The sequence below is a fragment of the Rutidosis leptorrhynchoides genome, chromosome 3, assembly GCF_046630445.1.
Source record: "Rutidosis leptorrhynchoides isolate AG116_Rl617_1_P2 chromosome 3, CSIRO_AGI_Rlap_v1, whole genome shotgun sequence".
Classification (NCBI taxonomy): Eukaryota; Viridiplantae; Streptophyta; class Magnoliopsida; order Asterales; family Asteraceae; genus Rutidosis; species Rutidosis leptorrhynchoides.
Window position 1 is genome coordinate 20,073,606 of NC_092335.1, and position 15,177 is coordinate 20,088,782.

At 33.3% G+C, this 15,177-nt stretch overlaps 2 protein-coding genes across 2 annotated transcripts; both read left to right on the forward strand.

Annotated features, from left to right (window-relative positions):
- Window positions 1-13,927: 13,927 nt before the first annotated feature.
- Window positions 13,928-14,548, forward strand: LOC139899738 (uncharacterized). Its single transcript, XM_071882578.1, has one exon. The coding sequence runs from the start codon at window positions 13,928-13,930 to the stop codon at window positions 14,546-14,548; it is 621 nt and encodes a 206-aa protein (XP_071738679.1).
- On the forward strand, window positions 14,549-14,917 carry LOC139899739 (uncharacterized). Its single transcript, XM_071882579.1, has one exon. It carries the CDS (start codon window positions 14,549-14,551, stop codon window positions 14,915-14,917), a length of 369 nt encoding a protein of 122 aa, XP_071738680.1.
- The last annotated feature ends 260 nt before the right edge of the window (window positions 14,918-15,177 follow it).

A 15,177-nucleotide genomic window follows, 5' to 3' on the forward strand; every position in this document is an offset into this window, starting at 1 on the left:
TTAATACGTCACCCAACCGAGTCGCTCAATTGGATGAGCCGTCTGAACGTGTATACCTGTAGTCAGACTGCACGGGCGTCGGGGGTAAGGGACGTTGCTATCTATTCAGAATCTTCAAGCCTAACGCAGTACCCAGTGACATGTCTTATGACAGGGGCATTTAGGACCAGTGTAATGAATACAAGGCCTCTGCCTATTTATGAGCCAGCATTCCATAATCTCGGCAGAATAACTGATGAAGTCATAGTATGCACTTACTTTAACCTTATCTGAATTACAAATTTTATCGCATTTACTTTATCTGTCTTATAAATTAGAAAATCCCAAAATAAATATTCACTACTCCCTAACTATCTTAGGTTAAAATATAGGTTCGATGTTACTGATATCTCAAAAATAAGACTCTAGGTCATACTTACCTTACTTATAAGGAGTAGTAAGATTTAGGCCCCGCTAAATATAAATTTAAAACAGTACCTTCCTCCCACGAGTGACTGATCCTGGCGAGCCGCGGCCTGACGACACCGCGCAATTAAAAACCGTCCGTTTCGGCCATATCAATCTCTCCCCCCACACTTGAGATCATGTAATGCCCTCATTACATGAATCGAAATAGTTTATAAATTTGAGAGGATAAAATGAAAAGTGGAAGAGAAATAAACATACCCGAGAACAAAGGCCATTTCCTCAAGTGATTATCAAATTGCATGGAGTTATCTTATCAAAACCGCATCACCAAACTTCCCTTTTTCTTTGATTTTAATTAACGAGTCTTTGTCTTGACTCATCCCCGTCTTCTTAACAGTCCTTATCGGGGTGGTCCTCCCCCACACTTTATCGGACGGCATGTAAAATCGGTGGAAAAAGTTCCACGAATCAAGAGAGTGAGCCAATCATTAACCCCTCGGGTGGTGTATAAGAAATCTAAGAGAATATCTTCATTAGCATGAAGAAGATTGAACCAATCCGAGAGTCAACAATTGACTCTCTTCTAAACACAATTTTGAACACGAGGTTCGTTTTCTTAATCGGCTCACACAAACATGAATCATCAACCTCGGGTTATAAAACCTCCTTAAAATCATCAATACCATACCCGAGAGGATTGTTATACACTTTGAAAGTTTCGGGTATGATATTCGCAACCCCATCTCCTTCATCATCATCATCTTCACTATCATCATCACTAGCATACTTTCCATCACCAAGTGAATTATCATGGATGGTAAAAATGTTGGGTGTTGGCAAAGTTTCACTCACTTCATCATCTTCCTCATCACTCTCACTAACTTCTTCATCATACTCCTTACCATCATCTTCACCTTCATCACTATCCTTATCATCATCTTCATTCTTCTCTTCATCATTGGTTATCGAAGATTCGGGTACTTGTGCAATCTCCACTACTTCGGTCTTGGCATAAAAGCTTACATCATCATCATAAAAGATCCAATTTCTTAACCGAGAAGTAGAGACTATGGGTGAAGTGGGTGGTGAAATGGTAGTGGATACAAAATCTTCAACTAAAGGGAGCATGGAACTCACGATTTTCTCTAAGCTTTGAATTGAGGCTTGTTGAATTTCTACCATTTCCCTCAAATCTATTCTCTCTTGAATTAAAGCCTCCATACGGTTAATTTGGGTTCTCATAACGTTTGAGAATAACTCTAGTAAATTCGGATCGATCTCCTCTTGTTGTTGATGTTGAAATTGAAATTGAAATTGAGAAGAATCCAATGTCGAGTCATCCCCCTCATAACAATAGTCCATTGGTTGACTCATAAAGTCAAAATTGAAAATAGGACCATTATTACAAGGTAGATTAATGGGGGCGAAATCATTCATGTAACTATCATCATAACCCCCGTCTAGATAACAACCATCATAAGCACCACAATAACCATCCGTCTCACCATTAGCTTGACCCAAATCCATATACCCATTATCATTCATACCCATGTAACCACCATTCATATACTCATAACCATCATTCATACCCATATAATCTTCATTGTTCATGCCCATGTACCCGTTATCACCATTCAGTCCCAAATAATCATTATCCAAACCTATGTGACTTGAGTCTCCCATCAATTGTTGATCATAATTCGCGATTTTTGACATCAAGTAGTCACACAATGCATCATACTCCGCCATCTAGCTTAATCACACCACAAACAAACAAACGTTTTCTGAATACAAGCAAATATAAACAAAAAGTAACTTTCGCAAGAATGAAATTCTTACAAAAGGATCGAACAACTACTAGATAATATTTCAAAATCCAATTAAAAACTGCTCCCCGACAACGGCACCAAAAAGTTGATGAAGCGTTTACGTTTCGTGTTCAACTTATAATAATATAAAAACAATGATAAAACACTTAACCAATTAACACAAACGCGCGGGCAACAATAACCCGATCATTATAGCAATTAGCAAGTATTCAGTTAAGGTTCGTTCCACATGGAGCAGTTTACATGAATATCAAAACACTAGTAATTATCCTAAGTTGATTGGGGGGTTTTGTGAAAGATTTGATAAAGTGTTGATTAAGCTAAACTTAAACTAAAAGAGATTAACATATAAGATAAAAACGTGTCCACTTGATTATTCCCCCTTTTGCCATGGTTTACCCAATTCATTCATTATACAATAATGTTTAAAAATATAGTTTCATTTCCATTCGTCAACTTCCATAAAACCTCAATCAAATGAAATTCGCTAACTCACGTAGATTCATTTCAAAAGATCAAACTATTTTTTGAGTGAGATCATTGAGACTTGATTTTGGATTAAAATCACTTAAAATCCTTTAATTATCAAGATCACTTAAGATAATCAAACACCACTATGTTGACAAAAGACCAATTGAAAACCAACATAAACTAAGAATACAATCACTTGAAATTCCCAATCTAGTTGTCTAGATCACCTAAGGTGTTGAAGCACAAATTGGTTCACTTCTTAAATCACTAAGAGAGCTACACAATCTATGTAATCAAAGTAAAGCCTAAAACAAATGCATAGCAATGGATCACCAATCAAGCACAATAATCATCAACTCATTAAAACACCCAATTCATAGATTAGGGCAAAATTTAAGCATCAAGTTTACAAATCAAGTGAACACAAGTAATCTAAGCTATAATCATAAGATAATCAAGAGCAAAATCAATTAAAACTAAAGCATTCATCATTACAACTAAAATGGAGAAGAACTAGTGTTAAAAAGGAAAGAAATTACAAAAATGGAGATGGATGATGGAGATCTAGCTTCTAGCTTCACTAATCTTTGACTTGGGACTTGAAATTAACCTTTGATCTTGATGGAATCATGATTGGAACCCATTTAGGGTTCCAAAACGGTCCTAAGTTGCAGCTCTCTCACTCAAAAACCCCGAATATGCTTTTATAGGTCCGCTGAATTTTTAGGCTGAATCAGCGTCAGGAGCGCCTCAATAGGGGTAGGAGCGCCACTTTTGGGTGCGCCGCAATAGACAGGAGCACCGCTTTTGACCTGAAAGCGTCGCTTTTGAGGCTGAGAGCGCCGCTTTTGGTCACTGATTTATTAATACACGTTTTTGCACATAGGAGCGCCGCATTTGACCTTAGGAGTGCTGCTTTTAACCCTGGAACTTCATTTTCACTCCAAAAACAACACTTGGTTCATTTCTTAGGCTCAAGTCTTGAATATTTTGCATAAATTTGGACTTTTGGACTATTTTTGCCTTGAACCATCTTCTAACCAACAAACTATCACTTAAGATCGATAAATCCTTCAAAATGAACAAATGGAGAAAGATATCGTGAGGATAAATATGTGTAATTCGAGCGATATCACTGACACATAAACTAAGAAACGTATTCATTCTCTCAGATAGAGAATGTCGTACTTCACCGAAAGACTTTCCAATAATGAATGACAGAAGGGTAACACTAATCTAGTACTCTAGTAGATACGTCTACAGCACATATAAGCTTCACATAAAAAAGATAGAAGATATTTTGTGTGTTGTTCATGTTTTTGCCCTAAAATCACAAAAAAAAATTTGTTTGAATCTGAAATCGATCAATGAAAAAGCTTCCCTAACATCATACAAACGTTCGACAATCTTCAGATTTCGTTTTTAATCCCTGTGGTGGCCTGAATCTAATGTTGTTTGTTCAAAAAATGTTATCGAAAGGTGTAGATCCACAGAAAATTTTGATGTGTTTAAACGATTTTTGAAATAGAAAAGTGTTAGTAATTATTGTGCGAAGCTTTCTGTAAATTTTGGTTGCTTAATTCGAAGTTTTTGACCACCTCCGCCTAGAACCACCACGCACCACACCCTCTGCCGCCGGATTCTGGTACTGTATTCATCATTCTTCAACCAAAACTAAGAACTTCATAGGTTTTAGATAAACAAAATTAGTATTAGTATAAAATTATAGAACTTATATAATATAATCTTAAAATGAGATAACAGTGGGTGTACGAGAAGATTAAATTGATGATGGATCGAATTGGTGAGGATTTTGGTAACTGAATGTCAGAATTTAGATTAAATTTTAGTTTTAGTGTTTGATGTTTGATCTGGGTTTCATATTTGTTTTTTCTCTAGATGTTAAAAACTATAAGTTTTTAAGCATCATGTACAAGTCATGTTTTGCAAACCTAAAATAAAAATAAATGATGCAATATTTACAAACATGAGGGACCAGTGATGTAATTTTGAAATTAAAGTGACCTGGAAGTTTATCTGTTAATTGTTATAACAGGTTAAACACATACATAGAGATTTAAAGATTGAATGTATATATAATAGAAGATTTGAAAGTTAATGCATACAATAAGAATTTATTGAAAGTCTAATGCATTTTTAAACAATTTTTCCTAATAAAATTTTATAATTTCCAAACCAATCCGAAAATCAAATATTGAATTTGGTTTCACTTTTAATCTATTTGAAAACCAAATTTTATATTCAGTTCGGTTTTACTTGATTTGATATCTAGATTAAAATTAAATTAAATGGTTTGAAACTAAATATTAAAGATTTTACGGAATAAGCATCATCCGGTTTACGTGATACTTTAATTTTGATAATAAACGACGACAGTAAACACCTTCTTTTTCTCTCTCTTTCAAAACCCTACCGTCCGTTTCACCTTTCACCTTTTTCGTTCCCCTGAACTCACCATTGAACCTCCATCCTGTACAATCTCTGCCAGTTTGTAGTCGACACGCTCTCCTCCCATCTCCGGCCACCGGCTTCTCGCTGGTTATGATGACTCGGAAATTTCTGATCAAATTTAAACTTTAATCTTTATATGATTCCGACACGATGAGCAAAAATCTATAATGTTGAGTCTACTTAGTTTTGAAATCTATATTCATGTAATCAATTACCCTTTGACCATGCCTGACGATTCACGAACATTTATGTGTATACTGATATGTATATATTATATATATATATACTTATTAATTGAAAACGTTAACAAAGTATTAGAGATATAATACTTTACATAAAAGTATTTAGTTCAATGTGTTTATCGATGAAATTAGAAGATAATATCAAATGATTGATCTATCAGATATATTGTATGGTTATGAGTCTCTGTTACGAGGCCCACGTTGATTTGAGAAAATCATTTCTTTTTAACGATATTCGGAATAAATGGTAAAAGTGATTTACAAGTGAGAACAAAGTGTCACTTAATGTGGGTTAGACAAAAGTTAGTGGAGATTCTTGTTTGATTTCCAATACATGATTTACTGTATTTCACTCATGACTTTTGTTAAGATAACAATTTAATTTTCATATTATTTATCATGAAAGTGAAATTAGGGAATATAGATAACTTAGAAAGTGGATACATATATATTTTTGAAGTAGAATTTAAAATATTATACGAGTTAATTAATTATGTAAAATAAAATAAAAATAAGATATTATAATAATTATTATTTAGAGCATAACTATATATAAATAAAGTATATTAAAAATAAATATTAAATGATTGTAATACTCGTTTGATGTTCCGATTGATATTAAGCAAGTTAAATTCAAACTTATATTATTTTAAAATAAACGGTGATCCGAAAATGAGTTCTATAAATTTTAGGCTTACTAAAAATGTATTTAGGATCTAGTTATTAAATTTTAACACTTTTTATATTTTACCCAAAATTGAGAGGGACAGTTGATGTATTTTTTATTTAATAATTAATGATGGAATTTTATACCATCGTGACTGAAATAAATAAAGATAATTGTTATAAAAATTTGGGATTTTTCTGAACACTTTTATCCGCCACTGATTTAACAACGGAGTGGGATTTAGCAGTCCATGAAAACTGTTGGTAGATGAATGCCAAAGTTATGGCCACTCACTATTTCCTTTCTCCAATTCATCCGCATGTGATTTTGATTTCATTATTTTATTATTATTATTAATTAATTATTATTATTAATATATTATTATTATTATTATGTACTGCAATAATAATTGTGTGAATAGATATGTATGTAATGTAATGTAATATGCATATATAGATATATACAGTGCAACTTATACATAAACACTAATCAAACACCCACCATCTCATTCTTTGTGACTCCTTCATCAACCTCTCGATCACCACCTATAAACATCCACCATGAACCGCCGCCTGCTAACTCCGACCACCACCACCACCATATCACCTTCCCCGTAATTAAGTGTCATCGTAAACAACCATCACAACCATCGTTGAACACCACCTATATCTTTTCTCTATTCTATAATTTTTTATCATGGAATCATCACCACCATCAAACCTTTGTGATACATCTCTTCCCTTCTCGTCGTAATGTTAGCCGTAGGAAAACCCTCAACCGCCATCGTCCTCCATCAAACCATCACCATAAACCATCGTCAATCTCTCTCATGCTCTCTCTCTATTCTCTTCGGAAAAACCACCATGTAAAATCACCTCCGTTTTTCTGTTTTAATTTTTCTATCTTCCTGTTCCGTTTTGGACGAACAACACTAAACCACCACAACACCTTCTTCATCGACCACCAATCGAAAAAGAAAACATCACTACCATTGTGAGGGGCTGCTACTCGAACCACCGCTGTTATATGGTTCCTGTTTCAACCAGAGAGGTATGAAGATAACGATAAAACTATGATGGAATATGATGAGAGGAGATAATGATGATTTTGTTAATTAGATGATAACGATGATGATGATTCATGATGCTAGATGATAAAGGTGATACGGTGACGAGATGAGTTATGATGAGGAAGTGTTACATAGGATAGCGAATATTAATCGTGCGATGCTAGAAGATGGTGATGTTAAGGATAAACGAAAAATAATAATAACGATCAATGGAAAGGATGATAATAACATGAATTATATAGTTGTATGATAACGATAATGATGAAGTAGTTTAACGAATTAAGATTATGATTTTGATATTGATGAATAGTCCTGGGTTTGTTTGGAGAAGAAGAAGAGAAACTGAAAACGAGTTGATAAAAACTAAAAATCGTATTAGAACAGAAAAGCATGTTGCAGCGGAATGGTTTGGAGTGTTGTCGAGTAAACGAGTGGTCCTGAGTTCAATCCTAGCTTGCAGCAGTTTGTTTATTTTTTTTCTTCAATTAACAGTTGGGCCATAACTGTTGGGCCGAAAGCTATTATGCTCTGTTGGGCCAAGGCTGCGATCTGCTGTTGGGCCGTTGGTGATCTGTTGTTGGGCTAAAAATAATACGGGTTATATAGAATAAATACTAAACATAAATTAGAAATTTAGAAATGGATGAATGGTTTAGAAAGTGAACGGCTGAGCTAGAGGTCTCGAGTTCGAGCTCCGCCTGAGATATTTTTTTTTAGAAAAAGCTTTAAAGGAGGTATACACTTATTTTTACTTCTATTATTACAACAACAACAACAGTACCCAATACCACTTGAGTGGTGTATGGGGGAGGTGAGATGTAGACAATCCTTCCTTTATCCGAGAATAAAAACAAGTCATTTCTCCACCCAGAAAAGTAGAGAAAGTCATCCCTCTCTTTATTCGGCGGATAAAGAGATTGCTTCCGAGTGGACCTCCAGCCTTTTAAAAAAATAGTAAAATAAAATAATAAATAAATAAATATATAAATAAATAAATACATAAAAATTGAGACGCCATGAAAATGGTAGAATCAAATTTTCATGGGTTTAAAAGCCTGCCTGAAAATCAATTTAGGCTCTAAGCGGCAGTCAAGACGCCACTTAATTGACGTTTGGTGTTGCCTCAATAAATAAAGCCAAGGGACCTTGTAAACAGAACACGAAAGGTATGCCGGGTGGAAGTTGTTGCATAAGCAAAGAGCCAACCACCCGTAACAAACCAAAGCACCACTCATGCACCTTTACAGTAGACATCCCCGAAGCCACACAACTAAAAGAAAACCACTCAAGCTCATGAGCAAAGAAGGTCGTCCTCAGCCATAATGACCCCAGGATGCACCGAACGATACTAGACACACACACACCCACACACCCACCACACACACACGCACCCATCTATACACACCCCCATACACACACACACACACACACACACCCAATAAAACATAAACCTATATACAAACCAGCATACAACCGTACATAAACATACCTACATACCTGCAAGAACACGTACCTACGTGCATACAAACACCAACAAAACAAGCAAAAACATACATACAAACCTGCAAAAAAAAAAAAAAAAAAAAAAAAAAAAAAAAAACAGCCTAGCAAAAATACATAATCAAAACCTACAATTCTTCAAAAAACAGAAAACCTACAAACATAGATATAAAAACCTACAATACAAAACCTACATACATACCTCCCAAAAACAAACGTACAAACCATGCATACATATCAACAAATGTGATAATACAAACCATGCATACATACAAACCATGACTGGAACACCATCTGAAGATTCTGGTTCGGAGTCGCTGAATGTGATAATAAGTTCTAAGCCAGACATCTATCACATAACAACTAGCACGTTAATACCACATAATATTTACATATTAATTTTTAACCAACAAGGATAAGTAATAGTTTTCAAAATCAAACACGGTCAAAGTCCAGACTCACCAATGCATCCTAACAAACTCGATAAGACACACTAATGCAAATTTTCGGGTTCTCTAAGACCAACGCTCTGATACCACATGTCATAACCCGATCTTAACCATAAGGACGAATACAATAACATATGATTTCATCGTGAGGTATTGACCTCTATATGCGACATTTTTCAAAAACTGCATTCGTTTTTACAATACAAACCATAGCTTTTATTACAAATACAAGGTTTAAACAACTTAATAATGATTATCGTTTAGCGATAATCTTAGACTTACAAACTTTACATGTGATAATAACAATACGACCTCCAACATATTTTACATTACAAATCCTCCGATATGCAGTTTTATTTTTGACACAAATATGCATACTCAAGATCTTGCTTAAATTCAACATGTTGCAGCGGAAGCTTTTAGTTATCACCTGGGAATAAACATGCTTAAAACGTCAACATAAAGTTGGTGAGATATAGGTTTAATGCCGGCAGCGTTATAAATATAGACCACAAGATTTCATATATAAAAGTTTTAATAAAAATATTCTAAGTTGTTGAGCACTTGATAACCATACTTAACATTTAATCAACGTCGCATATTCCCTTTATTATGAAATCTTACTACACCGTACCAAGTGTAGTCACCGAAACGAAGTACTGTGCAACCGTTGAATACTGGTCGTCCAGTCCGGTTGGGGTTGTCAGGCCCGATAGATCTATCAACAGGATTCGCGTTTACAATACCTCATGTAAATAATAGTTACCAAGTTACAGGGAAGTATGCCAGTGGTACAACTCAACGTAGAATATATATTTTTAATCACTTGTGTCCATAACGTAAATCATAAAATGCATGTATTCTCATCCCGAAATATTTAGAGTTTAAAAATGGGACTATATACTCACCTTTGTCTTGAAGGTATTTAACTCGACTTGGTCTCCGATAGATATCACGAACCTAACCATATATATAATATATCAACATATTTTCTTTTTAAGTAATCGTTACATATATATATATATATATATATATATATATATATATATATATATATATATATATATATATATATATATATATATATATATATATATATATATACTTTTAATACTTTTAATATTTTCTTAGTCCGTAGTTAGCAGTCCGATGTTAGTGGTCCACAATTAGTTGCTTAAATAAAATAAATAAAGACCCCATCGTATTCGTATTGATCAGAATTAATCTCGACCCATGGTACCATGTTGTCAAGTGACGTGTTGTGTACATAAAGTACCGTGTTGTCAAATGACGTGTTGCGTACAATCATGAGGTCTTATGATTAATCTTCTCGTGTTGTTTACGGGTGGTCCTGAAATATATAAAATCAAATCATAAGTAAATATATATTAAATATTATGTTAATTAGCCAAGATATGATTAATCCGATTTTGTCATAATATGATATATTACAGGTCTTGAAGTGTTTTTTTTAAAAATCAAATTAGAAGGATCTATTTAGTTTGCGAACAAGTTTGAAATCACTCAAACTATGTTCTTGTTGTTAAAATTTTACAACACAAAATAAGATAGCTATATAAATATGAATCGAATAAGGTTATGAATAAGATTACTACCTCAAGTTACTTGGAAAAAGCTACTGGAAAAGGTAAGAAAAATCTTGGAATCAAAAGAGTGGTGGAGTGGGATTGAAAGATTGGAAGTAATCTCCTTGAAATCGGATGACTATATTGATACGTTCTTGAGTAGGTAAATGAAGAGAGATTAGGGAGTGAATTAACTTAAAAGAAAATTGGAAATAAGATTGTATGTGTGTGTGCACAAAATAGCATGATTATGGGATGGATATATAGGAGATTTAGTTTGTTTTCTTGCACTAAAGTCACACATGAGGTTAAATGGCTGGTTCCCACATGTAACATCATGTCTAGTGGCTGATCATTGAAGTTTATTGTTGGTATATACTAATAGTAAATACGTATTGAAGCTGGGTATGATACGGTTACATATACCCTAGATATACTTGTAGAAATTTTGAGGAATCGGAACGAGAATTCAAATATGGACGGGTTTATAACTGTAAAAGAGGCTCAAAACTGGGCTTTTATTTTTGGGTCAAACCGGGCCAAAATAAAATTTTAAGACATTTTTAATAAAGCAATGTTAGCCCAAAAAAAAATTTCCAAGCTGACCTGGCAGGGGCTCTGCCCCTTGGACCCCGCCAGGGGTTGCCACCCTTTGGACCCCGCTTATCGGGGGCGCTGCCCCCGAACCCCCGTCATAATCAAGATAAGTTCAAACAAGTGTGCACTCCACACTTCCCCAAACTTGTTCGATATTTAACAAGATTATTTTGGTTACAAATTAATCCCATTACACTTAAATCATATTGGTGACATAGATCACCAACACAATATAGATTGTAAATATATATGTCAAAGAACGTTACATATAGTTATCGTTTTGAAAACTTAAGTTAGTGGTCTCAAAGTATACTTATAACTCATTGTTGTTAGTTCACAATGAAATGTTAAACCATCCTTAAATCATGTTAAATATGTATAGATATGTACATATACATAATCGTATAATTATCGTGTGTTATATAGTTCGTGATATCATCGGTCAAATTGGACGGTCAAACGTTGTGTGAAACTCTTTTCAAAAACATAAGTCTCAACAGTTTGGATTGCTTATCATGTTGGTAAGGTTTATTTTATGTAAATATTAATCTCATAAGTATAAAACGATCGGAAAAAATCCGGGTCGTTACAAAGGGGCATATTCGGCTTTGATCATTCAACCATATAATGTAGTTTCAATTACTTGTGTCTATTTCGTAAAACATTTATAAAAGCGTATGTATTCTCAGTCCCAAAAATATATATTGCAAAAGCATTTAAAAAGGGAGCAAATGGAACTCACCATACTGTATTTGGTAGTAAAATACATATAACATCATTGAACAAGTGTAAGGTTGACCTTGGATTCACGAACCTATATTAATTATATATATTTATATGTTGATCAATATCTATCTAACAATTTAAGTTATGTCATAGTGTACCACAATCCTAATGCTCGAGTCTAGTATGCAAAAGTTAACAAAAGTCAATTTGACTCAAAATGAATTCCAAAATTTATACATGATTATTATATTGTTTAAATATCGTCGTTTTATATTTTTAAATATTTTTAAAAGATTTATTAGAGTAAATAATATAATTCATTTATTAATAAATAAAATATACTTTTATATATCCTAGATAATAAAGTTTATAAAGTTTATTGAATATCATAAAAATGTTATGATAGGTTTTATTAAGGTAATTATATTATTTGTATTATATTTTTATTTGATAAAATAACATTGATAATAATAATAAGTAAAAGTTATATTATTTTGTATTAATAATTATTATTATTCTACTAATAATAATATCAATATTTATATTTACGAAAATGGTATTATAACAATATGATAATTCCTATTAATAATAAAATTTTATATTAACAATGATATTCCTATTAAAAATAATAATATTTGTGAAGATGATATTTTTAATATTAATAATAATACTTTTAATAATAATAGTGATAAAAATAATGAAAAATGACAATTTTATCTAAATCAATATCTTTTAAATTTCATCATGATACTCATACACATTATTTCCTAATCAATTTGTTAATAGCTTTTAAATCGTCCTTTATATCGCGTTTATTTTAATGATAATAATAGTAATCATAATAATTAAGTGTTACTAATATTAGTTTTAATTATAATAATACTAATAATAATAAATATTATGATAATGATAATACTAATAACTATTTTAATGATAATAATAATAATACCAATTATAATTTTAACGATAATAACGATAGTAACAATAATAAAAATAACAATTTTTAATGATAATACTTTTTATTGAAAATGATAATAATAACAATAATAATAATACTAATAATATTAATAATAATAATAATAATAGTAATAAAAATAATAATAAAAATAATAATAATAATAATAATAATAATAATAATAATAATAATAATAATAATTAGATAAAAACTAGAACGACGATAATAACGACGATAATAATAATCATTTTTAATAATAATACAAAAATTCAATTGACAATAACTTCTAATCCGTTCATCGAATCCATTCGATATCTAAATGAAAAGTTCTTAATTTTTCGCTAGCTTTTCAACGACATGCATATCTTATATCTTATCTCAACCGCATATGTAACTAATTCAGGATTCAACATAACCTATCTAATAGCAATATCGAAAGTACAAGCATGCATAATCCTATATACTCGAGCACTAGTCAGGGATACACTAATAATAATAATAGTAATAATAATAATAATAATAATAATAATAATAATAATAATAATAATAATAATAATAATAATAATAATAATAATAATATTATTATTATTATTATTATTAATAATAATAATAATAATAATAATAATAATAATAATAATAATAATAATAATAATAATAATAATAATACGGGTAGGTCTAGAGGGAGTAGAGATACTCGTGTTAGGATTAGAGTAGGTAGTTGGAATGTAGCAACTTTGACTAGCAATTCTCGGGAACTTGTAGATACGTTACTTAAGAGTAGAGTGGACATATTGTGTGTTCAAGAGACCAGATGGAGAGGTGAAGAGGCGGTTGACATTGACAACTATATGTTGTGGTTTTCGGGTTCTAGAGTAGCTAGAAATGGGGTAGGGATCTTTATAGGACCCCTTTATAAGGATAATATTGTGGGTATGGATAGGTGTAGCGATAGGATTATGGCGGTTAGGTTAGTTATCCAGGAGGAGACTTACATGGTCATTTGCGCTTACGCACCTCATGCTGGTTTAGGAGATGAAGAAAAAAGCCGCTTTTGGGAATCGTTAGACGAAGTTGTGAGGAGTTTCCCCGCTGACCATCGTTTGCATTTTGGGGGAGACCTTAATGGACATATAGGAACATTTTCGGACGGATATACGGGTGTCCATGGGGGCTTTGGGTACAGAGTTCGAAATGAAGAAGGACGCTCTATTCTCGAATTCGCTGTTGGCCACGATTTGGTTGTTGCAAACTCTTTCTTTAGGAAGACGGAAGCGCAACTTGCAACTTTCCACAGTGGGGGACATAGTACCCAGATTGACTATTTGCTGCTTCGCAAAGGGGACCTTAGGGCTTGCAGAGACTGTAGAGCCCTGACTACCTGGACCTATTCCACCCAACACCGATTATTAGTCATGGACTTGGTTGTGCAGAGGCGGGTTACTAGGAGAGTGAGACCCGTTCAACCTAGGATCCTTTGGAAGAAGCTGAATGAAGTGAATGCCGAAACTTTTAAAGCATCAGTTTTGGAAAGAGTAGAGGCAGGAATGGATACGGTTACTCAAGTGGACGCAGATTAGATGTGGAATAGTTTGGCAACAACTATTAGAGATGTTGAAAAGGAAACATTAGGTGTGGCAGTAGGGACATCGAGAGGACATAAGTCTAGTAGAGAATCATGGTGGATTAGTGATGAGGTTCAAACCAAAGTTGCGCTTAAGCAACTGAGGTTTAGGGAGCTCATTAGATGCCGGGACGGGACACGTGATGATAGAACTAGGGAAGAGGAGAGGTATAAAGAAGCCAATAGAGAAGCTAAGAAGGCCATTGCCCGTGTAAAAGATAAAGCGTATGAAGATTTGTATAGAAAACTAGACTCTAAAGAAGGAGCAAATGATATTTACAGGATTGCAAAAGCGAGGGAGCGTAGGAGGAGGGATATAGTGTAAGACCCTAATCAGTTTGTACAGCAGTGTAAATATGTTACATAGAGTGTGGGTGATGTTGTGCAGTTAAACAGAAGTCACTGAGTGAGCTGAGCCTAGTGCGCGCCGCGCACACTAAAGGGAGCGCGCCGCGTACCCCTTACTGTAGCCGGGTTCCAGCTTTTTAAATCAGATATTTTGATGGGCATTTTGGTAAATTCACTTATGTGCGAATTAAAGGCCATAGATCAGTTTGGTTGAGCCTCATTACTCCATTTCTAACC

What these genes read in the sequence shown, in the direction of transcription:
- LOC139899739 (XM_071882579.1), top strand. Translation starts at nt 14,549, where the DNA reads ATGTGGAATAGTTTGGCAACAACTATTAGAGATGTTGAAAAGGAAACA.
- LOC139899738 (XM_071882578.1), top strand. Translation starts at nt 13,928, where the DNA reads ATGGCGGTTAGGTTAGTTATCCAGGAGGAGACTTACATGGTCATTTGC.